This window comes from Dasypus novemcinctus, chromosome 23 (assembly GCF_030445035.2).
Source record: "Dasypus novemcinctus isolate mDasNov1 chromosome 23, mDasNov1.1.hap2, whole genome shotgun sequence".
Lineage (NCBI taxonomy): Eukaryota > Metazoa > Chordata > Mammalia > Cingulata > Dasypodidae > Dasypus > Dasypus novemcinctus.
The window spans coordinates 29,174,092-29,201,670 of NC_080695.1; the positions used below are offsets into that span (position 1 = coordinate 29,174,092).

Sequence of the window (27,579 nt, forward strand, 5' to 3'; positions counted from 1 at the left end):
TGAAGATATAATACTTTATTCACTAACACGGGCCTAGTGGCTGTGGTGAGGGAGGTGGGCACCATCTCTGGGGAACCCCCTCAGTTCCAGGGCAGCCTGGCCCGCCTGCACGGGTAGGGGACAGGGAGGACTCCAGGTCAACGCAGCCGGCCTGTGATGCGGGCCCCAGCGTGCCCGTCCCCAGCCAGATGCTTGCAGCACCGCGGCCACAGGAGCTGCGCTCAGCTGCCCTCACACTCCGGGCAGCGCTCGGTGGTGGTGGCGGCCGTGGCGCCGGGGGGTAGCTTGAAGTCCCGGCCGCAGCCCGCGCAGATGTAGAGGCGGCGCCGCATGTGCGCGCGGCGGTGGCGAATGAAGTGCGAGCTGAGGCGGAAGCGGCGGCCACACTCGGCGCACGGGTAAGGCCGCTCGCCCGTGTGCGTGCGCGCATGCTCCGCCAGGTTGGAGCGGTGGCCGAAGCGGCGGCCGCACACTGCGCAGCGGTGCGGCTTCTCGCCCGTGTGCACGCGCCGGTGCTTGGCCAGGGCGGAGCTCTGCGCGAACCGCGTGCCGCAGTCGGCGCAGACGTACGGCCGCTCACCCGTGTGCGTGCGCCGGTGGCGCGCCAGGCAGGAGCTGCCGCCGAAGGCGCGTCCGCAGTCCGGGCACGCGTACGGCTTCTCGCCCGTGTGCACGCGCAGGTGCTGAGCGTAGTTGGAGCTCTGCGCGAAGCGGCGTCCGCAGTGAGCGCATGCGTACGGCTTCTCGCCTGTGTGGCGCCGCCGGTGCTGCCGCAGGTTCGAGGCGGCCGAGAAACGCTTGTCGCACTCGGGGCACTCGTAAGGCCGCTCGCCCGTGTGCGTGCGGCCGTGTTTGGTCAGCGCCGATTTCTGCGAGAAGCGCCGGCCACATTCGGTGCACGCGAATGGCCGCTCGCCCGTGTGCGTGCGTGCGTGCTTGGCCAGCGTGGAGCGGCGCGCAAAGGCACGGCCGCAGTCCGGGCACGCGTGGGGACGCGCCGGGTCGGCAGACGAGGCCGGCGCCTCGCTCGGGACCTGCGGGGAGAGGGGTGGAGGGCAGGTCAGGCCTGACCGATAGGCCCGCGCCTGAGACTGGAACTCAGCCTCGCTGAGCCTCAGTTCCCCATCCGTAATATAGGAAATACAACGGTGCCCGCCTCCTAGGATAGCAGTGTGCATGAAATGGGATCATGTGTGTACCGTAAACACACAGTGCCTAGTGGACACTGGGCACTTTAAGGTTCGCTACTCTCACTAGTGAAGAATTTGTTGAGTTCTTGCAGTGTCCTAGGCACCTTTCCTACTGGCAGAAAAGATGGATAGGGAGTGGGAAGATGCTGCAAATTTAAATAGGATTGTGAAGAAACCTTCCTGATGGCAATGGGCAGAGACCCAAACGAGCTGAGAAGGCTATAGGCCTATTACAGAGTACAGAGGGAGCAGCAATGCCCTGAGGCACCCAGTTTGCTTGCAGAGTTCCAGGAACGACAAGAAAAATCCAAGTGGCAAGAACCTAGTGAGCAAAGGGGGAAATGATGAGATTGGGGAAGGGGTGGGTCACTAATTTAGGGCCTTCCGGACCCCTATAAGGACTTTCGGTTTTAATATGAATGTGATGGGGAGCTATTAGAAGAGGATATTAAGAGGATTTTCAGCGGGGAAGTGACTGGACTAGATTTCTACTTTAAAAGGGTTCTTCAGGAAAGATGACATTCTCAGATAAACAAAAGCGGAGGGAGTTCATCCCCAAATAGACTTGCCCTACAAGCAATGCTAAAGGGAGTTCTTCAGAATAAAGGAAAGGACACTAGACAGTGGTTCAAAGCAGCATAAAGAAATAAAGACCTGTGATAAAGTAACCATTTGAATAAGTACTACTGTATTATATTGCTTAGGATATAGCTACACTTCTTCCTAGAGGTGCTAAAATACAAATGCATAAAAAGTAATGAGGGGCTCCCACAGAGCAAGAGACAATGGGGGCTTGACTGCTGGGGAACTGAGATGCAAAGTCTTATACCGATACCCTGAGGTACCTATGTGAGTTACCTCCATCCACTTGTCCTCCCCATGTTATCAGTGGGGGCTCATCAGGCTTGGTACAATGTCATTTCATTTCTCTGGGTTTGTATTCCATTTAAGAGCAAGTAGGAGTAATAATTAATGCTATGTCATAGTTTAATAAGAAAATGCTAATAAAATAACGTGCATTAAAAAAAGTAATGAAGGGAAGCGGACTTGGCCCAATGAATAGGGTGTCTGCCTACCACATGGGAGGTCCAAGGTTCAAACCCAGGGCCTCCTCGACCTGTGTGGAGCTGGCCCATGCACAGTGCTGATGTGCGCAAGGAGTGCCATGCCACAAAGGGGTGTCCCCCGTCTAGGGGAGCACCATGTGCAAGGAGTGCGCCCCGTAAGGAGAGCTGCCCACCATGAAAGAAAGTGCACCCTGCCCGAGAATGGCACCGCATACATGGAGACCTGACACAAATGACACAACAAAAAGAAACACAGATTCCTGGTCCCGCTGATAAGGATAGAAGCGGTCACAGAAGAACACACAGCAAATGGACACACAGAGCCAACAACTGGGGGGGTGGGGTGGGGAGAGAAATAAAAAATAAATCTTAAAAGGAAAAAATGTAATGAGGGGGAACGGATGTGGCTAGTGTGGTTGAGCACTCCCACATGGGAAGTCCCAGGTTCCATTCCTGGTACCTTCTGAAAATACAAAACAAAAAAACAAAACAACAAGCAAAACAAATAAACTAACTCAGGGAAGCTGATATGGCTCAGTGGCTGGGCACCTGCTTCCCACATACAAGGTCCTGGGTTCATCCCCCACCCCTGGTAACTTAAAAAAAAAAAAAAAAGATACATCTATGTTTTTTGGACATATGTTGTAGAAAGATATAAACAGTTAAGTACAAAAATGGGAGGACGGGTACAGGAAAAATGTACGTGCATGCTATTGAAATTAACTTGGCATCAAACCAAATATTGTTGTATGTAAGGTATAAGACTTACAAAGGCTAGATAGCAAAATGGCAGTAGAAAGTCTTGTATTATCAGTAGTAATTGAAATGTAAATGGATTAAACTCTCCAGTCAAAAGGCAGAGACTGGTAAAATGGATTTTTTAAAAAAGAAAAAAGCATGACCTAACTAAATGCTGTTTACAAATTGTCTTAAATTCAGAGACACAAGTTGATTGAGGCTAAAAACAGGAAAAAATGTATACCATGCAAGTAGTAACCAAAAGAGAGCTGGGATGGCTATTCTAATATTAGATTAAAATAGAATTTAAGTCAAGCAGTTATAAGGGACAAAGATGGTCATTATATACTGATAAAGAACAATTCAGGGAAGTGGATGTAGCTCAAGCAGTTGGGCATCCACCTACCACACAGGAGGTCCCAGGTTCAGTTCCCGGTGCCTCCTAAGGAAGATGGGCAAGACAGCAAACTGATGCAAAAGGCTGGCATGTCTAGCTGTCACAATAAAATGATGCAATGAGGTGATGCAATAAGGAGAGACATCATAATGAGAGAGACGACAAGCAGGGAGTGGGTGTTGTTCAAGCTATTGGGCAACTCCCACATGGAGGTCATGGGTCCGGTTCCCAGTGCCTCCTAAAAAGAAGATGAGGGAAGCAGATGTGGCTCAAGCAACTGGGCCCCCGTCTACCATATGGGAGGTCCAGGATTCAATTCCTGGGGCCTCCTGGTGAACCTGCATGGAGGGCTGGCACAGCAAGATGACACAACAAAAAGAGACATAGAAGAGAGACAATAGGAGATACAGCAGACCAGGAAGCTGAGGTGGCGGAAGAGATTGAGCACCTCTCTCCCACTCTGGAAGGTCCCAGGTTTGGTTACCAGTGCCGCCTAGAGAGAAGACAAGCAGACAGAAAAGAGCACGCAGCAAATGGACACAGAGAGCAGAGAGCGAGTGCAAAACGAGGGAGGAGGGGAGAAATATTTTTTAAAAAGATGAGACAGAGCACACAATGAACAGACACAAAGAGCAAGCAAGCACAAACAACAGGGTGGTGGGGGAAATAAATAAATCTTAAGAAATTCAAAAGGAAGATGTAACAATTATAAATATACATGCACCTAACAGCAGAGCCCCCAAATGTATGAAGCAAATACTGATAGACTTGAAGGGAGAAATTAACGGTTCTGCGTTAATAGCAGGAGACTTTAATACACCACTCTCAATAATGGATAGGCTATCTAGCCAGAAGATCAGTGAGGAAGTACAAGACTTGAATGATACTCTAAAACAACTAACATTTCACCCAACAAGCAGTAGAACATAGATTCTTCTCTAATGCACACAGATCATCCTCCAGGATAGATCATATATTAGGTCACAAAACAAACCTCAGTAAATTCAGAAATATTAAAATCTTCTTCTCTTACCACAATGGAATAAAGCTAGAAATCAATAATAGAGGGAGAATTGGAAATTTCAAGTACGTGGAGATTAAACAATACATTCTTAAACAACCAATGGGTCAAAGAAGAAATTACAAGGGAAACCGGGAAATATCCCAAAGGAAATGAAAAAGAAAATAACATACCAAAACTTAAGGGATGCAGCAAAGGCAGTGCTGAGAGGGAAATTTATAGCTCTAAATGTTTACATTAAAAAAAAACAAAGAAGAAAGACTTTTGAGGTTCAGTTTTGAGACTAGAACTAGAAAAGAAAATGCAAACTAAACTCAAAGCAAGCAGAATGAAGGAAATAACAAAAATTAGTGGGGAAGCAGGTGTGCTCAATGGTTCAGTGCCTGCCTCCCATGTATGAGGTCCCAGGTTCAATCCCTGGTACCTCTTTAAAAAAAAATTAGAACAGAGATAAATGAAAAAGAAAACAAAAAAAAAAAAAAACTAAAAAAACAATAGAAACAACAAAACCAAAAAAGTTGCTCTTTGAAAAGATCAATAAAATAGACAAACCTTTAGCTAGCCAGACAAAATATGAGAGGATACAAATAATGAAAATAAATGAAAAAGGGGGTGCAGCAGTTTGATATGGTTCATGGACTCCAAAAATTGATATTAGATTATGTTTGTAAACTGGTCTGTACCTGGGCATGATTAAATTACGATTAGAGTTTAAGATTGGGTCATGTCAATAGGGTGTGCCAAAAGACATGGCAAAGAACAGAGCTGGAGTTTTGATAGTGGAGTTTGATGTTGGAGTCTTGAATTGGAGCCCTGGGAAGTACGCACACAGAGGAGCTTGGTTGTGAGGAAAGAGAAGCAAGCCCCAGGAAGAAAGGCACCCTGAGCCCAGACAGAAGCAAGCCCTGGAAAGAGCAGAACCCAGGAAGCCTGAACCCTGGCAGATGTTGGCAGCCATCTTATGTGCACATAGGCTTTGGTGTGGGAAGTAACCTATGCTTTATGGCCTAGTAACTGTAAGCTCCTACCCCAAATAAATTCCCTTTATAAAAGCCAACAGACTTTTGTTATTTTGCATTAGCACCCCTTTGGCTGACTAAGTAAGGAGACATTACTTCCTACACCAGTGAAATAAAAAGGACTGTAAGAGACTATGAACAACTGTACACCAAAAAATTAGAAAATCTAGGGGAAATGGACAAATTCTTAGAAACACACGAACTACGTACATTGACTCAAGAAGAAATAGAAGGGAAGCAGATATGGCTCAAGCAGCTGGGTGCCCACCTACCACATGGGAGATCCTGGGTTCAGTTCTTGGTGCCTCCTAAAGAAGACAAGCAAGACAGCAAGCTGGTGTGGCAAGATGACACAAGATGATGCAACGAGGAAACAATGAGAGGTACAACAAGTGGGGAGCGGGGGTGGCTCAAGCCAATGAGCATGTCACTCCCACATGGGAGGTCCTGGGTTCAGTTCCTGCCTCTTAAAAAGAAGACGAGTACACAATGAATGGACAGACACAGAAAGCAGACAGTGAGTGCAAACAATGTGGTGGGGGAGGAGGGGCGAGAAATAAAATAAATATTAAAAAGCAAAAAGTAATAGAAGATCTCAACAAATCAATTACTAGTAGAGAGACTGAATCAGTCATCAGAAATCTCCCAAGAAAGAAAAGCTTAGGACCAGATGGCTTCTCAGGGGAATTCTACCAAGCATTTTAAGAAGACTTAACTCCAATTCTGCTCAAATTCTTGCAAACTCTTGCAAAAGCTTAAAGAGGAGGGAACACTCCCTAATTCATTCTACCAGGCCAACATCATCCTCATACCAAAGCCAGATAAAGATACCACAAGAAAACTACAGACCAATATCCCTTATAATTGTAGATGCAAAAATCCTCAACAAAATATCAGCAAACTGAATCCAACAGCATAGTGAAAGAATTATACATCATGATCAAGTGGGATTTATCCCAGGTATGCCAGGGTGGTTCAACATAAGAATATCAATTAATGTAATACACTACATTTACTGAACAAAGGGGGAAAAAAAGCATGATCACCTAAACTGATGCAGAAAAGACATTTCACAAAATCCAGCACCTTTCTTGATTAAAAACACTTAAAACATTTTAGAAGGAAATTTTCTCAACATGATAAAGGACATGTATCAAAAGCCCACATCTGGGAAACGGACTTTGGCCCAGTGGTTAGGGCATCCGTCTACCACATGGGAGGTCCGCGGTTCAAGCCCCGGGCCTCCTTGACCCGTGTGGAGCTGGCCCATGCGTAGTGCTGATGCGCGCAAGGAGTGCCATGCCACACAGGGGTGTCCTCCGCGTAGGGGAGCCCCACGCGCAAGGAGTGCGCCCGTGAGGAGAGCCGCCCAGCGCGAAGGAGGGAGCAGCCTGCCGAGGAATGGCGCCGCCCACACTTCCCGTGCCGCTGACGACAACAGAAGCGGAAAGCGGACAAAGAAACAAGATGCAGCAAAAAGACAGAGAAGACAGACAACCGGGGGAGGGGAGGGGAATTAAATAAATAAAAATAAAATCTTTAAAAATAAAATAAAATAAAAAATAAATAAATAAATAAAGCCCACATCTAACATTCTAGTATGAAACTGGAATGATAAATGATTTTACTAGCCATCCTGATTTGCTTGAGCTTCCATTTTCTCCAGAGAGTTATAAAAAAGAAACAGAGGTTAACTGAAGAAAGGTGACATACCAATAATCCTTTGCAGTGCTGATAAAACCCCTGTCCCAGTGTGGAAGAGCTGTAACAAAGAGTTCAAGTTGACACTAGCTAGGCCTCCTGATCTTCACCAGATAGCCACAACCTTACAGAAACCTCCTGCTTGCTAATTAACAAACTGGGCCTCAAGGACAGCCTGCGCAAACAGGCCCTTGGCCTCATAATACACAGAAGCATGGAAAGTGCATACCAAGCATAAATCGTGTCTCTCTTATCCCACCCCCCATTTCCCATACCTTCCCTTTGTCTCAAGCAACCATATAAGCTGATCCCTCAACTCAACCTTTTGAGCAGAAACCTCTTTTGGTGCTGCTTCTGCATTAAGGCAACTTTAGCTCAATAAACTTATTCTGTACCACCTTCCCCCTCCCCCCCCCCTTTTAGTTTGTTTAATTTTCAGCACAACAGTACTTAATGGTGAAAGACTGAAAGCTTTCCCTCTAAGATCAGGAACAAGACAAGGATGCCCACTGTCACCACTGTTATTCAACACTGTACTGGAAGTTCTTACCAGAGCAATTAGGGAAGAAAAAGAAATAAAAGGCATCCAAATTGGAAAGGAAGAGTAAAACCTTTCCTATTTTCAGATGATATGATCCTGTATACAGAAAATCCTAAAAAAAATCGGTAACAAAGCTCATAGAGCTAATCAGCAAAGTGGTGGGGTACATAAATCAGTGATGTTTCTATATACAAGCAATGAACAATCAGAAAAAGAAATCAAGAAAAAAAATTCCATTCACAATAGCAACTAAAAGAATCAAATATCTAGGAATAAATCTAACCAAGGATGTAAAAGACATACACAGAAAACTACCAAACATTGCCAAAAGAAATCAAAGAAAACCTAATAAATGGAAGAACATTCCGTGTTCATGGATTGGAAATTTAATATTGTTAATATGGAAGGGTAAGATGCCACAGATAGCTAAATCTATCTTGAAAAAGAAGAATGAATTTGGAGGACTCACACTTCCCAATCTTACTACAAAGCCACAGTTATCAAAACAGCATATTTCCTTAGAGCCTGAAGAAAAAAAAAAGGAGAGAGAGACTTGGAGGAGATGATAGAAGAAAAAATAGCAGAAAGAATAAGAAAAAGAGTAAAAAGACAATTAAGATATGACATATGAAAACCAAAGAATAAAATGATGAAAGTAAATAATGCATTTGTAGTAATATCATTGAATGTGAATGGAAAATATACAGGCTTACAGAATGGATAAAAAACCATGAGCCATCCATATACTGCTTACAAGAGACTTACATTGGACCCAGGGATACAAACCATCTGAAAGTGAAAAGCTGGAAAAAGATACCCCCATGCAAATAGTAACCAAAAAAAGGGCAGGAGGAGTTATACTAATATCAGACAAAAACAGACTTTAAATGCAGACAAGCTATGAGATACAGAAGGTCAAATATCTATATCTATATATTTTTTTTAGGTAACAGGGCCAGCGATTAAACCTGGGACCTTGTATATGGGAAGCCGGTGCTCAACCACTGAACCACATTGGCATCCCACCATTATATACTAATAAAAGGGACAATCCACTAGAAAGATATAACAGTCATAAATATCTGTGCACCTCATCAGGATGTCCCAAGATACATGAGGCAAACTCTGGCAAAACTGAAGGGAGAAATAGCCATCACTACAATAGTCGCTGGATACTTCAACACACCACTCACAGCATTAGAACTAGACAGAAGATCAACAAGGAAACAGAGACCTTGAACAATATGATAATGAGTTAGACCTAATAGACATATGAACAATGTTGCACCCAAACTCAGTGGGTTATGCATTCTTCTCAAGTGCCCATGGATCTTTCTCCAGGATAGACTACATGTTATGTCACAATGCAGCTCTCAATAAATACAAAAAGACTGAAATTATATAAAGCACCTTCTCAGATCATAATGGAATGAAACTAGAAATCAATAATAGACAGGAAAGAGAAAATTCAAAGGCTGAACAACATACTCCTAACTAATCAGTGGGTGAAAGAAATTGCAAGTGAAATTAGTAAATGTATTGAGACAAATGAAAATGAGAACACAACTTATCAAAAACTTATGGGATACAGCAAAGGCAGTCTTGAGAGAAATTTATAGCCCTAAACACCTTTATTAAAAAAGAAGAGGGAAGTGGACTTGGCTCAATGGATAGAGCATCCGCCTACCACATGGGAGGTCCGTGGTTCAAACCCAGGACCTCCTTGACCCGTGTGGAGCTGCCCCATGCGCAGTGCTGATGCACGCAAGGAGTGCCCTGCCACACAGGGGTGTCCCCCGCATAGGGGAGCCCCACGCGCAAGGAGTGCGCCCCGTAAGGAGAGCCACCCAGCGTGAAAGAAAGTGCAGCCTGCCCAAGAATGGCACCACACACACAGAGAGCTGACACTGCAAGATGACGCAACAAAAAGAAATACAGATTCCTGGTGCCCCTGATAAGGATAGAAGAGGTCACAGAAGAACATACAGCAAATGGACACAGAGAGCAGACAACTGGGGCATGGGGGAAAGGTAGAGAAATAAATACAAAATAAATAAATCTTAAAAAAAAGAAGAAGAAAGAAGAAAGAGCTAAAATCAAAGATCAGGGGAAGTGAATGTGCCTCAACCAAGTGGACTCCTGTCTACTATTTGGGAGGCCCTGGGTTTGCTTCCCAGGGCCTCCTTGTGAAGGCAAACTGGCCTTTGCCCACGGAGAGCTGATGGCCCATGCCCAGAGAGCTGGCTCAGCAAGATGATGCAACAAAAGGAGACAAGCAGACAGAAGAATGTGCAGCGAATGGACACAGAGAGCAGACAGCAAGCAAGCTCCAAGTGGGGGGAATAAATAAATAAATTTTAAAAAAGAAAAAAAATTCAAATCAAAGATCTAACTGAACAACTGGAGAAACTAGGAAAAAAAAAAAAACAATGACAAAACAGTAAACCAATCCCAAAGCAAGCAGAAGGAAAGAAATAGTAAAGATCAGAGCAGAAATAAATTAAACAGAGAACAACAAAGAGAAAGTAAAAAAGCCCAAAAGCTGGTTCTTTGAAAAGGTCAATAAAATTGACAAACCCCTAGCTAGACTAACAAAGAAAAAGAGAGAAGATGCAAATAATAGAATTGGAAATGAAAAGGGGGAAGTTGTGACTGACCCACAGAAATAAAAAGGATCATGGGATATTATGAGAAACTGTATGCCAGCAAACTAGACAACCTAGATGAAATGGACAAATTCCTAGAAATGCACCAACAACCTACTCTGATGCTAGAAGAAATACAAGAACTTAACAAACCAATCACATTTAAAGAGATTGAATCTGTCATCAAAAATCTCCCAACAAAGAAAAGTTCAGGACCAGATGGCCTCACAGGCGAGTTCTACCAAGCATTTCGAAAAGAATTAACACCCATCCTGTTTAAACTCTCCAAAAAAACTGAAGAGGGAAATTTACCCAACATATTTTTAAAGCCAGCATCACCCTCATAGCAAAGCCAGATAAAGGTACTACAAAAAAAGAAAATTACAGACCAATTTCTCTAATGAACATAGATGCAAAAATTCTCAAAATATTTACAAATGACTCCAACAGTATACTGAAAGACTTATATATCACGATCAAGTGGGATTTATTTTTGGTATATGCAAGGTCAGTTCAACATAAGAAAATCAACACACCATATTAACAAATTGAAGGAAAACAACAAAAACACATGATCATCTCAATCACTGCAGAAAAGGCATTTGACAAAATCCAGCATCCTTTCTTGATAAAAACACTTCAAAAGATAGGAAAAGAAAGAAAATTCCTCAATATGGTAAAAGGCATATTTGAAAAATCCACAGCCAACCGTGTACTGAATGGAGAAGGGCCGAAAGTTGTCCCTCTAAGATTGGGAACAAGATAAGGATGCCCACTGTCACCACTGTTACTCAACATTGTACTAGAAGTTCTACCTAGAGCAATTAGACAAGAAAAAAAAATTCAAGGCATCCAAACAGGAAAAGAGGAAGTAAAACTCACTGTATGTGGATGACATGATCATATATTTAGAAAATTCTGAAATGTATGACAAAGCTACTTGAGCTAATAAATGAGTTCAGCAAAGAGGCTTGGAAGCAAGATCAACATGCAAAAATCAGTAATATTTATGGACACTAATACTGAACAATCTGACGAGGAAATCAGAGGAAAAATTCCATTTACAATAGCAACAAAGAGACTCAAATACTTAGGAATCAATTTAACCAAAGAAATACAGGACCTATACTCAGAAAACAATAAAAAATGCCCAAAGAAATCAATGAAGGAGCAAATGTGGCTCAAGTAGTTGGGTGCCCACCTCCCACATGGAAGGTCCAGGTTCGGTTCCCTGAAAAAACAAAAACAAACAATGAGCAAAACAAAACAAAAAAAAACCAACTCAGGGAAGCTGATGTAGTGCCAGCTTCCCACATATGAGGTCCTGGGTTCAGTCCCCAGCCCCCGGTACCTTAAAAAAAAAAAAAAAGAAATCAATATCAATGAAGACGTAAACAAATGGAAAGATATTCCATGTGCATGGATTAGAAAACGAAATATTGTGAAGATTTCAATCCTACCCCAAGTAATTTATAGATTCAATGCAATACCAATCAAAATTCTAACAGAAGTAGAAATGGCAATTACCAAATGCATTAGGAAGGGAAAGTGTACCCAAGTAGCCAAAAGCATTCTAAAAAAAAGAAGAGCAACATTGGAGGAATTTCACTGACTGACCTAGAAACATATTACAAATCTACAGTGGTCAAAACACATGGTAGGGAAGTGGATTTGGCTCAACTGATAGAGCGTCCGCCTACAACATAGGAGGCCTAGGGTTCAAACCCAGGGCCTCCTGACCCATGCGGTGAGCTGGCCCACGTGCAGTGCTGATGCGCACAAGGAGTGCCGTGCCTCACAGTGGTGTCCCCCCTGTAGGAGAGCCCCATGCACAAGGAGTGTGCCCCGCAAGGACAGCCGCCCTGCATGAAGAAACCACAGCCTGCCCAGGAGTGGCACTGCACACACAGAGAGCTGATATAGCAAGATGACACAACAAAAAGATACACAGATTCCTGGTGCCACTGACGAGAATACAGGCAGATACAGAAGAACACACAGCAAATGGACACAGAGAGCAGACAACTCGGGAGAGCGGGGTGGGGGGAATGGGAGAGAAATAAATAAATCTAAAAAAAAAAAAGAACAAAACATGGTATTGGCATAAACACAGACACACTGCTCAGTGGAACAGAATTGAAGAGTGAGTCCAGAAATAAACCCTCACCTCTACAGCCAATTGGTTTTTGACAAACTTACTAAGTCCATGTTAATGGGACAAAACAGTCTCTTCAACAAATGGTGCTGGGAGAACTGGATATCTATAACCAAAAGAATGAAAGAGAACCCTATCTCATTCCCTATATAAGAATCAACTCAAAATGGATCAAAGACCTAAATACACAAGCCTGGGGAAGCAGATGTGGCTCAAGCAGTTGGGTGCTCACCTACCACATGGAAGGACCCGGATTCAGTTTCTGGTGCCTCCTAAAGAAGACAAGCAAGACAGTAAACTGGCATGACAGGCTGATGAGGTTAAACTGACACAAGATGACGCAACAAGGAGACACATGAGGAAACACAATTAAAGACACAACAAGCAGGAAGCAGAGATGGTTCAAGTGATAGGGTGCCTCCGTCCCACAGGGGAGGTCCCGGGTTCAGTTCCCAATGCCTCCTTAAAAAAAAAAAAAAAGATGAGCAGACACAGAGAGCATACAGGTAGCAGACAGCGAGCATAAACTATGGCAGGGGTGGGGCATGGAGAAATAATTAAATCATTTTAACACCTCATACTTAAACACTTTTACACCTTACAGGACTTTGTCAAAAGGGTGAAAAGGCAGCTGACTCAATGGGAGAAAATATTTGGAAATCACATGTCTGATAAAGGTTTCATATCCATAATATATAAATAGAAGTTAAAAATTAACATTAAAAAGAAGACACATGACCCAATTAAAAAATGGGCAAAAGACTTGAATAGACATTTGTCCAAAGAAGAAATACAAGTGGCAAAAAAACACATGAAAAGATGTTCATCATCACTAGTGACTAGGGAAATAGAAATCAAAACTACAATGATATAATTTCACACCTATCATAATGCTATTAAAAAGACAGAGGCGGAAGTGGACATGGCTCAACTGACAGAGCGTTCCTACGATATGGGAGGTCCGGCATTCGAACCTAGGGCCTCCTGGCCCGTGTGGTAAGCTGGCCCACGTGCAGGTGTGCCGTGCCATGCAGGAGTGTCCCCTGCATAGGGGAGCCCCACGCACAATGAGTGTGTCCCACGTTAAGCTGCCCTGCACGAAAAAAAGTGCAGCCCGCCCAAGAGTGGCACTGCACACACGGGGAGCTGACACAGCAAGATGACGCAACAAAGAGAGACACAGATTCCCAGTGCCGCCGACAATGCAAGCAGATACAGAAGAATACACAGCAAATAGACGCAAGAGAGCAGAAAACGGGGGGGGGGGGGGGGGGGGGAAGGGGAGAGAAATAAATAAAAATAAATCTTAAAAAAAAAAAAAGAAAAGACAGAGGGTAAGTGGCTGTGGCTCAAGTGACTATGCTCCCACCTACCACATGGGAGGTCCTGGGTTCAGTTCCCTCTGCCTCCTAGAAAAAATAAGATGGCAGGCTGATGCAACAAGATGACACAGCAAGGAGACACAAAGAGGAAACACAACAAAGCAGGAGCAGAGGTGGCTCAAGCAACTGAGTGCCTCACTGCCACATAAGAGGTTCCACTTCAGTTCCTGGTGCCTCCTAAAGAGAGACGAGCAGACAGAGAGAGCACATAGTAAATGGACACAGAGAGCAGATGGCAAGTTCAAACAATGAGAGTAGGAGGAATAAATAAATAAAATAAATCTTCAAAAAAAAAAAGATGGAACTACAATGTTGGAGAGGATGTGGAGAGATAGGAACGCTTATTCACTGTTGGTGGGAATATAGAATGGTACAGTCATGGTGGAGGACTGTGTGGCAGTTCCTAAAGAACTTGAATATAGATTTGCCACATGACTCTGCAATACCACTACTGGGTATATACCCAGAAGAACTGAGAGCAGTGACATGAATAGATATCTGTACACCTATGTTATTAGCGGTGTTATTCATGATTGCCAAAAGTTGGAAACAACCCAACTGTCCATCACCAATGAATGGATAAACAAACTGAGGTCTATTCACACAATGGATTATGCAGCTGTAAGAAGAAATGAAGTTATAAGCATGTGACGACATGGAGGAACCTGGAGGACATTATGTTGAGTGAATCAAGCCAGACACAAAAGAACAAAACCCATATGACTGCACTACTACAAACTACATATGTTTTGTAACTTATTGTATGATTCCATTTATATAAAATGTAAATATAAATCATTTTAGAAAGATGAAATTTGATTAGTGGTTATTTATGGCTATGGAAGGCATGCTGAGGGGTGTGAAGATTTTCTTTTTGAAGTAATGAAATAGTTCTAAAAATTCTGTGATGATGAATGAACAATATTGTGAGTATACTAAAAGCCAATAATTGGATAGATCCTATGGTATGCGAATATATCTCAATAAAACTGCTTAATAAATACATGTGAGAATAGCCAGAAATAGCAGCTCTGTATAGCAGGGAAAACAGAGATTAAAAGGTGAAGAATTTTCTTGTTTGTCTGTTTTTTATTATTATTGAAATAATGAAAATGCTCTAATAATAAAGTGATGAATGCACAACTATGTGATTATACCAAATTACCACTGATTGTACACTTTAGATGAATTGTGTGCTTTATTAATTGGTAAAATTTATATTGGTAAATTTATTAATTGGTAAAATTTATATTGGTAAATTTATAAATTTACCAATAAAACTGATTTGTTTTTTTAAAATCCAGCATGGTACTGGCACAAGGACAGACATACAGACCAATGAAACAGAACTGAGAGCTCAGAAATCAATCCTCATATTTATGGCCAACTGATTTTTGACAAGGGAGCAAATACCACTCAATTGAGAAAGAATAGTCTCTCCAATAAATGGTGCTGGGAAAACTGGACCTTCATTTGCAAGAAAAAAAAGGAGGCTCCCCTACCTCATATCATATACAAAAATCAACTCAAAATGGATAAAATACCTAAATATAAGCAATAGAATGATCAAACTCCTAGAAGAAAATGAAAGGAAGCATCTTCAGGACTTTACACCCAAAGTACAAGCAACAAAAGAAAAAATAAATGAATGGGACCTCATCAAAATCAAAAGCTCTTGGGAGTGGATGCAAGTCAAGAAGTTGAGCTCCCGCCTCTCACATGGGAGGTTCCAGGTTCGGTTTCTGGTGCCTCTTGAAAAAACAAAAGCAAACAACAAGCAAAACAAAGGAAAAAACCAAGTCAGGGAAGCTGAAGTGGCTCAATGGTTGAGTGCTGGCTTCGCGCACACAAGGTCCTAGGTTCAATCTCTGGCCCCCAGGCCCTCAAAAAAAAAAAAAAAAATTAAAAACTCTTGTGCTTCAAAGGACTTTATCGTGAAAGTAAAAGGACAACATACACAATGGGAGAAAATATTTGGACACCAAATATCCAATAAAGGTTTAATATACAGAATATATAGGGAAGCAAATGTGGCTCAACTGACAGAGCATCTGCCTACCGTACAGGAGGTCAGGGTTCAAACCCAGGGCCTCCTGGCCCATGTAGTGAGCTGGCCCACGTGCAGTGCTGCCGTGCGCAAGGAGTGCCATGCCACGCAGGGGTGTCCCCTGCGTAGGGGTGCCCCACACTCAAGGAGTGCCACCCCTAATGAAAAAAGTGCAGCCCACCCAGGGGTGGCACTGCACACACGGAGACCTGACATGGCAAGATGATGCAAGAAAAAAAAGACAGATTCCTGGTGCCGCTGAGAGTGCAAGCAGACACAGAAGAAAACACAGCAAATGGATACAAGAGAGCAGACAATGGGGGTGAAGGGAAAAGAAATAAATAAAAAATAAATCTTAAAGAAAAAAAGAACATATAAAGAAATCATTCAATTTAGCAACAAAAAGACAAACAACCCAATTAAAAAATGGGCAAAAGACTTGAACAGACATCTCTCCAAAGGAGATATACAAATGGCCTGAAAGCACATGAAAAGATGCTCAGCATCATGAGCCATCAGGGAAATGCAAATCAAAAACCACAATGAGATACCATGTCACACCCATGAGAACGGCTGCTATTAAAAAAACAGAAGGGAAGTGGATGTGGTTCAAGCATGGGAGATACTGTACTGGGTTCTGTTCCCAGTGTCTCCTGAAAAAACAAAAGTAAACAACAAAGCAAAACAAATTTAAAAAACCAACTCAGGGGAGCCGATGTTGCTCAGTGGCTATGCACCAGCTTCCCACATGAGGTAAAAATGACAAGAGTTAGAGATGAGGCAAAGAAATAAGAACACTCCTCTGCTGGTGGCAATGTAAAATGGTGCAGCCACTGTGGAAGAGTTTGGTGGTTTCTCAGAAAGCTAAGTATAGATTTGCCATATCACCCGGCCAACCTATTACTATATATAAACCCAAAAGAAATGAAAGCAGGGATTTGAACAGATACTTGCACACCAATGTTCACAGCAACATTATTCACAATTGCCAAAAGATGGACGCAACCAATGAACAGATAAATAAAATGTGGTATATGCATATAATGGAATATTATCCAGTCATAAAAAGGAATGAAGCCCTGATACATGCTACAACAAAGATGAACCTTGAAGACACCATGTTGCATGAATGAGTCAAGTACAAATGGGCAAATATTGTACGATCTCACTGATCTGAAACAATTAGAATAAGCAAACTCATAGATCAGAATCTAGAATATAGGTTACCAGGGGATGGGGTGGGGATAGGAAATGGGAAGTTAAAGATTAAAATGACAACTAACAAGGAGATGATGATGGACAATGACCACCCCAAGGAGCCAAGAGTGTCTACAACTGCAAGCAAGAGAGTCACATCCATTGGCCCTTTGGGATCACAGCCCCCTCTCAATTAGAGGTGGAGTGGACATCACCATTCCAAGAACTTCAGGATTGGGGAATGAACTATGGACTAGAGTAGACTTACTGGTATTCTACTATAGACTTATTGTGATTCTAGCAATGGAAGAACTGAATGATATGGAGACAGCGGCCACTGGAAGTTCTGAGGGCAGGGAGAGGGAAAAACAGGTGAAATATGGGGACATTTTCGGGACTTGGGAATTATCCTGAATGACATTACGACGACAGATACAGGCCATTACATATCTTGTCATAACCTACAGAACTGTGCAGGAAGGAGTGTAAAATATAATATAAACTATCCATGCATTAGTGGAAATGCTCCAAAATGTTTTCATCAATTGTAATGAAAGTATCACGCTAATGAAGGATGTTGTTAACATGGGAAAATGTGGGAGGTGTAGGGAGCAGGGCACATGGGAATTCCCTATATTTTTATGTAACATTTATGTAATCTAATTATCTTTAAGTATACATTATATATTTTTAAAAAGCTTAAAATGTACGGGGTTCCTATTTGGAATGATGAAAATGTTTGGGTAATGGATGGTGGTGATATTAACACAACACTGTGAAATGTAAATCTTAATTGCTTGTGAAAGTAATTAAAAGCCCTGAAATATATTTCTGAATGTAATTAAAAGGGAAAATGTTAGATTGCATCTATGGTAACAGAAAAAAACAGCAAGAAACCATGGAGCTACTCTACACAAACAGTGAACCCTAAATTAAACCATGGACTTTAGTTAATAGTAAAATTATAAAAATGTGCCATAATCTGTGGGAGTAGGTGTAGCTCAGTTGATTGAGGGCCTGCTTCCCATGTACAAAGTCCCAGGTTCAATCCCCGGTGCCTCTTAAAAAAAAAAAAAACATGGGGCGGTGGACTTGGCCCAGTGGTTAGGGCATCCGCCTACCACGTGGGAGGTCCGCAGTTCAAACCCCGGGCCTCCTTGACCCGTGTGAAGCTGGCCCGTGCGCAGTGCTGACGTACGCAAGGAATGCCATGCCACGCAGGGGTGTCCCCGCGTAGGGGAGCCCCACGTGCAAGGAGTGTGCCCCATAAGGAGAGCCGCCCAGCGTGAAACAAAGTGCAGCCTGCCCAGGAATGGTGCTGCACACATGGAGAGTTGACGCAACAAAAAGAAACACAGATTCCCGTGCCACTGACAACAACCGAAGCAGACAAAGACAATGCAGCAAATAGACAAAGAAAACAGAAAACCGGGGTGGGGGACAGAGGGGAGAGAAATAAATAAATAAATAAATCTTAAAAAAAAAAAAAAAACTATCATCAATTTTGACAAATGTTCCATACCAATCAAGGTATTGGTGGTGGGTTGGTGTATGGGAATCCTGTATTTTATTCATGATTGTTCTGTAAACCCACAACTTCTCTAATAAAGAAAAAAAGAAGAAGAAAAAAACCTCCCTCACTCCTTCAGGCTGCTGGATTGAGAACAGAATGAAGGCAGAGAGAGGGCAAAAGAAGACCAGTGAGGAGGCTACTGCTGTCACAGGTGGAAGTGGAGGTGGTGGGTATCTGATTTATTTTGCAGTTGGAGACAAGAGATTTGATAAGAGATTAGATGTGGGATGTAAAGAAATCAAGGAGTATTTTCAATTTTTATCATTTTTGTTATGTTTTATGTAATATGATTTAGCAACGGCCTAGGTGGAGTTGCTGTTTATAGAGAATGAAGAGCAAGTTGAGGAGTGAGGTCCATTTGGCTTCCTTGACACTGGAGCACAGGGGAGACACCAAAGCTGGAGCTGTAAACCAGGGAGCCAGCAGCCTACAGACTTGGATGCACATAAAGAACCAAGACTTGGGGCTCCCCAACATTAGGAGGTCCTCAAGATGAGCAGCCACCGGCAAAGAAGACTGAGCAAGAGCAGCTGGTGAGGCAGGCCAGCCAGGAGAGCCTGGGATCTTGGAAGCCAGTCTTGGCCCAAGTCCCTGCTCTTAAGTAAATTGTTCTGAGCAAGCAATTTTAATTAAAGTGGCAATTTTTTTAAGCTGTGAAGAAAAAAGGCAAGGGTAAAACCCAAATGCTATTCCAAGGCCTGAAATATAAATTTATGAAAATGAGCCGGTTTCAGGAGGTCTGGGCTTCTAGAGAGAAAAACTGAAAAAGGAAAAGAAATGCTTTGTAAAAGGCCAAAGGTGAGGGTAAAATATTTTATACTAACAGTAGAGTGAAGAGGATTATGGAGGGTCTACACTGCTCCCTTCTGAGGAAAGGGAAATGCTCACCCCAGCAAAAGTGATGTGGAGTACTAAAGGCCAAGCAATTAAATCATTAATTCATGGCTAAATGAACTGCCCCACACGTACTGAGGACTAGACAGGAGTAGCTTCTCTCTGTATCTGTCCATTTCACAGATTAGGAAACAGGTTTGTGGAAGGTAAGAGATGGCCAGGAAGAAGCAGGGCCAGAATGCAAACTACACCAAGGGGCTAGGTGGGGAGGCGGGTAGGGGAAGCTCTGGGAATCCTTGCTTCATGCCTGGGAGCTGGAAGGAACAGTCACTGCCTTCTACTGCCAAGGCTGCGGGAGGGAAGGGCTGACCTTGCATTCAAGGACCTTCGTTAAAAGGCAGTGATTTTGAGGTAAGGACCTCAGAAACTGGAAAACAAGGTAATTTCAGAAATCAGAGACCATTCAAGGGAAGTCTGGTTTAAATAGTACATATAATGCTAATAGTGATAATCAGCATTACAGTGTTAAACTTTGACAATACTGTTTTGTGTACATTACTTTATTAAATCTCACCTCCTTTGAGTCAGGTGTTTTAACACTTGAGAAAATGGACTCACGGAGATCAAGTTCACACAGCCAGGGGAGTCAGAACTGATTCTCAAAGGCTCGCCCTTAACCAGTGGGCAACACTGCTTCCCTGTACTAGCATAGCCCAGGTGTGGCAGAGGTAGACTCCAAGTCCCCACCTCTTTCCCCACAGGGATTCAAGGTTAAAATACCACTTGATATTGAAATCAAGAAACTCTCCCCAGCTGGTTGGGCACAGTCTGGATTCAAGGTCACACTTTACAGTCTTGCCCTGGTTTTGACATCTGTTGGGTTTATTTCAAGATGTCAGCCACTGCAGAGAGAACTGTTCTCATTATGTTGACATTTCCATGGCCCATTTTCCTTTGACACCCTTCTTTAAGATAACTTTGGCAGGGAGCAGATGTAGTTTAGTGGTTGAGCACTTGCTTCCCACATGTGAGGTCCTGGGTTCAATCCCCAGTAACTCCTAAAAAAAAAAACACCTTTGGCCAGCCTGAGGATTTCCTCATGTCTGGGTTCCCTGACTTATGAAAAAGAAATTCTTCAACACAAGTACCCGTGGTGTCTCCAGCTCCAGGAGGGGCCTTAGGCAGCAGGGGAAGAATCTTTGTAGGAGGGACTGGGACCAGCTCATTAAGTCCTTGGGCAAGTTATTCCCCTCCCCTGCCTCAGTGTCTCCAGGAAGGATGGGAGGCTAGATGAGACCCACATTGCCCAACTTCAGGTACACACACCACAAGATGCCAGGCGGATTCTAGGTGGCAAGGGGGCAAACTTTTATCTTATAATAATTGTAAATTTATTTTTCGTAAATTTATTTTTCATGGATAGTAGAAAAAACATTCGATCATATTACACCCACAATTTCACCAAAATTATTGTTTAGATGAAGATAAATTTATTTAACAAGACAAAGTAAATCTAGTTGAAGAAAAGCATTAAAAATAAATGAATAATATTAAGTGCTACATGAGTGACTCACGAGGCTGAAACTTGACAAAATACCACAGTAGGCGATTCTTAAAGGCCCTTACGTTTCTCATATTCAACACCTATTTTATTTAAAAATGAGAATAAATAGTATTTGCACTGTAGCATAAAGGTACTGTGGAGATACAATGTCGTGTAACAATAATATAATGGTCCAGGCACTTGAGGTCGGTAATCTTGTCTCTCTGCTTAAGTAATTTTTCACCAGGTTGCACATCCCAGTTCCCTCCTCAGCCATTACTTTTCTAATTAATAATAACTGCCATTTATTGAGCACTTACTATGTGCCAGGAACTGTACTAAATGCTTTTCATGCATGTTGTCATTTTAAATACTCACAACCCTATGGTTTAGGGATCATGAGCCCCATTTTACGTAAGGGCAACGTAATGACCCAAAGCCACACAGCTAAGAAATGGCAGAGCGAGGTTTTAAACTTGAAGTCTGTCATTGTCTAAAAAATCCTATGACACAATTCTATCTCATTGACTAGCTTTGAAGTTACCTGAGCAGCTAGCTTGTCTCCCTTCCCTGGGCTCTTTTAGTGGTCAGAATCTCCCTGCTCTTTGGTACAAAGTATAAAACGCAACCCTTATCCTCTAGTTGCTTGCAACATCAGCATCACTAGGAATTGTTCCAAATGCAGACTCTCAGGTCCCACCCAGACCTGCTGAATGACACCTTCATTTTAACAGGATCCCCAGGTGGCTTAGGCATGTTAAAAATTAAGAAACACTGTTCCGAAAGACAGAAGAGCTACTCCCAGAGAAAGGAGATGGGAAAGGCAGGACAAACACACAGGCAAAGTCTTGGAGGTGAGAACGAGTCAGGTCCATTTGACGCTGGAGCACGGATGGGTATTGAGTGGTGGGAGATGAGGCTGGACTGACACGGGGTCAGATGGTGAAGAGCTTTGAATACCACGCTTAGGAAACTGAGACTTTACAATGAGTGGAAACAGAAAACCACCCAAGGGTTTAAGCAGGAGAGAGACAGGACTGGACGAGCATGGAGCCCTCTGCAGAAATCTTTTCTCTTCTTTAAAGATAGACTAGATTTTGACAGGCAGACAAAGAACATTCCAGGCCCTGAGTGCAGCATAACAACACCCACGGCTGGATAGTGAGTGGCCACAGGACTGAGTGATAGCTAAGATGCACAGAACGTCAGCAGTGGAGGGACCTTTCAATGTCACCAATTCACAGATGGGGAAGCTGAGGCTACAGAGGCTGCAGAGCAAAATAATGAGCTATCTTGTGGACACAAAGCTAAATGTTCCTGGGTTTTGTGTGTATAATCCTCAGTTCTACCCTCTTCTTCCAAATCCAGTCACCCAGAAGACCCTTCTCAGAACGGCATTCAAAGATGTTATTTTTATTATCCCATTTCATGAATGAGAAAGCTGAGGCAAAACTGATAAATGGTGAAGTTACAATTTGAACCAATGCTTTTAACTGCTACATGATACCATTTACAGCCTGGCCATACATACCTTTCATGACCAGCCGTAACCACCTCCGCTCCACTACCCCCCATCCTCAGCTCCAGACAGTTTTCTCAAGGCCCCCAACATCTGCCTCCCAAGTATCCCCTTCTCTCTATTCCTGCTGCCACTACCATAGAACAGGCTACCAGCCTCTCCTGGCCTCCTTCTAAATGGATTCTTCCAAATGGTAACTCCAGTCACATCTCTCCCCTGTTTTAAGAAGTCTGATGGTACACATAACCTAACAGTATTCTGAATTCCTCCACTGGCATTTGAGACCTTGACTTTCTGGCCCCACCTACCTTCTTAGCCTCCTCTCCTCTGAGCCTTGGCTTTTGCTGTTTCCTCCTCCTCTCCTCCATTTGCCAAATGCCCACTAAGCCACCGAGGCCCAGGTCAAAACTCATCTCCGTGAAGCCTCCCCTACCGCCCTGCGTGGTTTGCCCTGAGTCCCTGCCTTGGTCTCCATGTTGGTTTCTTTGTTCATCTCCAAGCATCAGGGTTCATCCCAGAATGACCTTGATAAAAATGAATTGAAAAATCTCCAAAAGGATGGCCTAGCCCGAATTCCTGAACTTCAGAGAGGATGAATAATACAAGCAGCAAATACTTCTGTGATGTTTATGATGGTGAAACATGCTCCTAAATTCTTCACATGTACTAACTCCTTTAATCCTCACAACCCCGAGAAATAGGAGCTGTTATGAAAGATTTCCCTTTTACTAAAGGTGACAAGAAACTTGCCCAAGGTTGCACTGCTAGTAAGTGATGGAGTTGGAAGTCCAACCTCAGCTCTGGATCTGGGTTCTTAACTTATAGGCCAAAGGTAGAGACCAGGGGATCCTGGCAGGCAGGCTAGGTTGATGGGCCAAGAAGGCCTGGCACAAACAGGACTCGGTATTTAGACTGCCAAGAAGAGGCCTAAAGGAGCCAGGCCAGCCCCTTCCCTTCAGGCCCCTCAGGCCCACTAGGGGGCAGCAGAACTTCTTTCCCTGGGAACTGGCCCCTGACAGAAATCCGAGGGAGGCTGGGCCCAAAAACCTGGCCCAGCAGGAACCCTCCAACTGGACCCAGGGCTGCTCTGGCTGGGGGTGGCCAGAGTCCAGCAGGCTTCTGGGAAGTGGAAATACTCCTGGTGACAGGGTCTAGGAGGAGAAAATCTAACTCATATTCCCATCTCCTTAAATGCCTCTCCTTAAAACCTTCAGACAGCAGCAGGTAAAACCCAGACCCTCTCCTGGCTTGCCAACCCCCCCACTCTCATCCACACTACAGCAGGACTCGAGCCAGTCGGCTCTCATTCCCCCAGGGCACACTCACCCCTCTGAGCCTGTGCCCTTCCCTCTGCCTGGAGCAGGCACCCCACTTCACCCCTCAGACTCAGATAAGCCATCCCTCTATAGCTGTGAGACCTCAGGCAGCCACTAACCCTTTTCTGGCTTGTTTCTTTAACCATAAAATGGGACAAATTCGACCGACGTCATGGAATTGTGATGCTCAGAGCAGTGTCCCTCACACAGTCAATGCCATGCAAGTTAGCTGTCCTCGTACCTGTTCCTGTGACCACCTCCTTCAGGAAGCCTCCCCTCCCCTCTCCCACCGGAGTCTAATTAAGTTCCCACCTGTGGGCTTCCACACGCCCTGTGCCTGCACCTGTCTCACCAGGTTTTAACTACCTGGTCACCTGTTCATCGAACGCCATTAGACATCTAGCTCCATGGGGATCCAAGGAACCAGGGCTATAGTTTGCTCTCCAGGGACCAGCATGGTGCCCGTCACGGTGCCTGTGACACCTACACGATGGCAGCATGAGCAGTGGGGCAGAAAGATGGGTCAACCCAACCCTGAAATTCTGGGTCTATGAGTCAGGGGAAAGTAAGGGCAGGAGACCTGGCTTCTGTTTGAGGGGCCAGGTTTGGGCAAAGGACCACCAGGTGTGTGAGACACGTACCTCCTTGTTGTCCAGGGGGATCTTGAGTTTCACCACCTCGTACTTCTCTTCGCCCTCCTCCTCCTCACCCTTCACCAGCAGCACCATCTCCTCTTGCATCTCCTCCTCCTCCTCCTCCTCTGCCTGCTGTTCGCCAGGCATCTTGGTGTCCTGGGGCAGGGAGCTGGGTCAGAAGCTCGGGAACCTCCCCACCCGCTCTGGCCCAGGCAAAGCGACGCAGCCGTGGCTTCTCCCGCCCTGCCCTGGCCTCCGTGCCTGGCCCTCTCCACTCCACCCGGACCTGGCCCGACGCCCTGGCACAGTACCGGGGCCAACTCCGGAGACACCCTTTGATCCCCACTCATCCCGGCATTCAAGGCCCTGAACACTTCGAAACCCCAAACCCCTCAAGGCGCCACCCTCCCGGCGCTGAGTCACTGCCGGCGGCCCGGGTCGTTAGCCCGGAGCTCCCGGGCCCGAGCGGGAGGCGGGATCGGGGCGGAGACCCTGCTGGGGGAGGGGCGCACTCACCAGCCCAAGGCTCGGCGCTCGCGCTACCCCAGGCCCGGGCGCAGGGCAGTTGAGCGCTCGGCGAGACCGCGGCTCCGGGGGCGGGGCGGGGGCGGGGCCCTGGCGGCGGCTCGTCATTGGCCGGGACGCCGAACCCGCCCCCGAGTGGGAGGGGCACAGAGGACCCAGGCGTCCGGCCCAACCGCGAGGGGAGGAGGGTGAGCCCAGACCCCGCGCCTCCCGAGGTACCCCAACTCCCGGGGACCCCGGGCCGCGCCAGCCCGGCCTCCAAGGCCCTCGCAGCCCGATTCTAACCTTCCCCCGCAGCTCGTCCCGTTCGACCGGCTCGGAGGGCTCGGCTGCTGCCGGGCGCGTCTGCTCCGCCCGAAATAGGCCACGTGCTCTCTGGCCCGGGCCTGGGCCTCTCGCTGGCGCCCCGCCTGGAGGGCGGACCCTGTTGCCCCCGCTCCCCTTCCCGTCCCTCTTTTTTTCCAGCCCCTCACCTCCCTTTTTCCTTCCCCGCGTCGCCTTCCCGGTCTTCTGGCTTGTGGCATATCTTGCGTCTTGAATACCTCCTTCCAAAATCAACAACCATCGCGCCCGTTTATCGCGTGAAATGCCTTTTGTGCGCCAGCTTTAAGCTGAACGTTAAAAAGATGTCATTTGATCCGCACAACCAAGGGTCGAGGCCCCATTTTATACGTGAGCTCCCTGACGTTCAGGAGGTAAAGCGGTCTGCCCGAGAGTTTTCACAGTAAGGGTTGTTAATGACCTCTCTTAACAGCCAGTAGCCTAGGAGGAAAATTAGTGGCCCGCGAGCCAAATCTAGTCCACAGAAGTATTTTGTTTGGCTTTTCGAGTGTTTTTATTTTTTAAAATAAGGTAGGGAGGCAGGAAGGAAGGAAAAAGGAAAAGAGATTTTACTTTTAAAAATGTAATTTCCAACATTGAAAAATTGGTACATTTTATATTTTAAATCAACAAAAACCTGTGTTTCACATTTCTCTGTTAAAAGGAGATGTCTAATTCTTCCATATTATGGATGGGGCAACTAAGATTCAGAAATGATGACGGAAAAGAGAAATAACAGTAAGTGCTTTTAATAGGCATATTGTCCCTTTCCATCTTTACACAGCCCTGTTGGGGTCAATACTATTGTTTACAGTTGAGAAATGAAGAAATTAAAGCTTAGAGAAGTTAAGTAATTTGCTCAAAGTCACTTAAATGGTAAGTCGCAGATTCCAAAGCTCTTTCTATTAAGCCAAATTACCTCTGAGAGAGGAGTTTGCAAAGGAAATGGATGGTAGAGCCAGGGCTCAAACCTGAGCCTCAGTCTGCAATGTCCAGGGCATAATTTGGAAGTTGGGATAACATCCAGTCAAACTTTTGCCCTTCCCCAGAGTTGAGAAGGAGACAAATGCTTACCCTGAAGACCTGGTAACTTTCTAGGTACTGGAGATGCAGTAGCGAACAAAACAGACAAAAATCTCATCTGTGTCTGTCCCGTCCCCCCCCCCCCCCCCCCCCCGCCATGGGTATAAAAAATGTAAGCAAGTAAATGCATAGATAAGCAAGATGATTTCAGACAGTGATAGGTGCAATGAAGGAAATAGAGCAAGGCGATGTGATTAGGAATAGATATGGTTGGGACACTTTTTCATGTGGTCAGGGAAGACATCTCGGAGGAAGTAGTATTTGATATGAGTCTTGAATGAGAAAGGGTTAGCTCTTTGAAAATCTGGAGGAAGAGTGTTGGAAACAGAGAGAACTGCAAAGGCCTTAAGGTGAGAATAAGCTTGTTTGTAGAACAGAACGAAAGCCCAAGTGGCTGTAGCCAAGTGAGCTGGCAAGAGGGAACATAGCATGGGAGATGGAGGAGAGGTAGACAAGGGTCTGGTTATAGCTTAAGCCCTACCTCCAGGGAAAGCCAAGGCCTGCCTGCTCTGGTTCAGAGATATTCAGTGAGGAGACACCTTACACCACCTCAAAGTGGCTCAGCTGGGGGCCTGCCTCTCCTCTGGGCGCACCAAAAGTCCTTACAAGGAAGGGACCTCCCACTGTGGGAGAACTTTCGAACAGGAGCTTGTAAAAGGAAGAAAAAGGCTCCATCCATTTACTTTATAAACATGTACAGCTATCTACCTAGAATCCGATCTAGTCCCTGTTCTTAAGAATCTTATTGTCTAGTTGGGAATATCCATATATTATATGAAAACGACAATAATAGGTATTCCAACAAGAGAAGAGTAAAGTAAGGGAATATCTCCCTTGAGGAGCGTGGGAATTGGATGCAGGCCTAGCTGAATGTGCAGGGCCTTCAAAGATGAGTAGCAGTTTGCCAGATTGACAAGGAGGTAATAACTGGTGAGGTTGTAAACTGTTGTGAAAGGTATATCATGTTCCAGGAAAACTTCAGAGAAAAATTTAGTGAGGCCTATCGTGTGCCAGGCGCGTCAGGAGTGGAAGGTACAAAGTTGAATTTGGAAAAGTTTTTGCCTTACTCCTACTCTGCCTTTCTGAACTGCCTTCAACCCCACTATAACTTGACTTTAGTTCCTGAATCC

At 44.7% G+C, this 27,579-nt stretch overlaps 1 protein-coding gene across 3 annotated transcripts; it reads right to left on the bottom strand.

Annotated features, from left to right (window-relative positions):
• Nucleotides 1-25,733, bottom strand: ZNF771 (zinc finger protein 771). Of its 3 annotated transcripts, none has more exons than XM_071211199.1 (3): nt 25,519-25,733; nt 24,527-24,676; nt 1-1,034 (listed from the first exon to the last, which is right to left on the bottom strand). In XM_071211199.1, exons 1-3 carry the CDS (start codon nt 25,567-25,569, stop codon nt 222-224), a joined length of 1,014 nt encoding a protein of 337 aa, XP_071067300.1. In that variant the 5' UTR covers nt 25,570-25,733; the 3' UTR covers nt 1-221. The 3 variants fall into 3 exon arrangements, with proteins under 3 accessions (XP_071067300.1, XP_004479426.1, XP_004479425.2); XM_004479369.4 differs by lacking the exon at nt 25,519-25,733 and adding an exon at nt 25,331-25,444; XM_004479368.3 differs by lacking the exon at nt 25,519-25,733 and adding an exon at nt 25,037-25,168.
• Nucleotides 25,734-27,579: the final 1,846 nt, after the last annotated feature.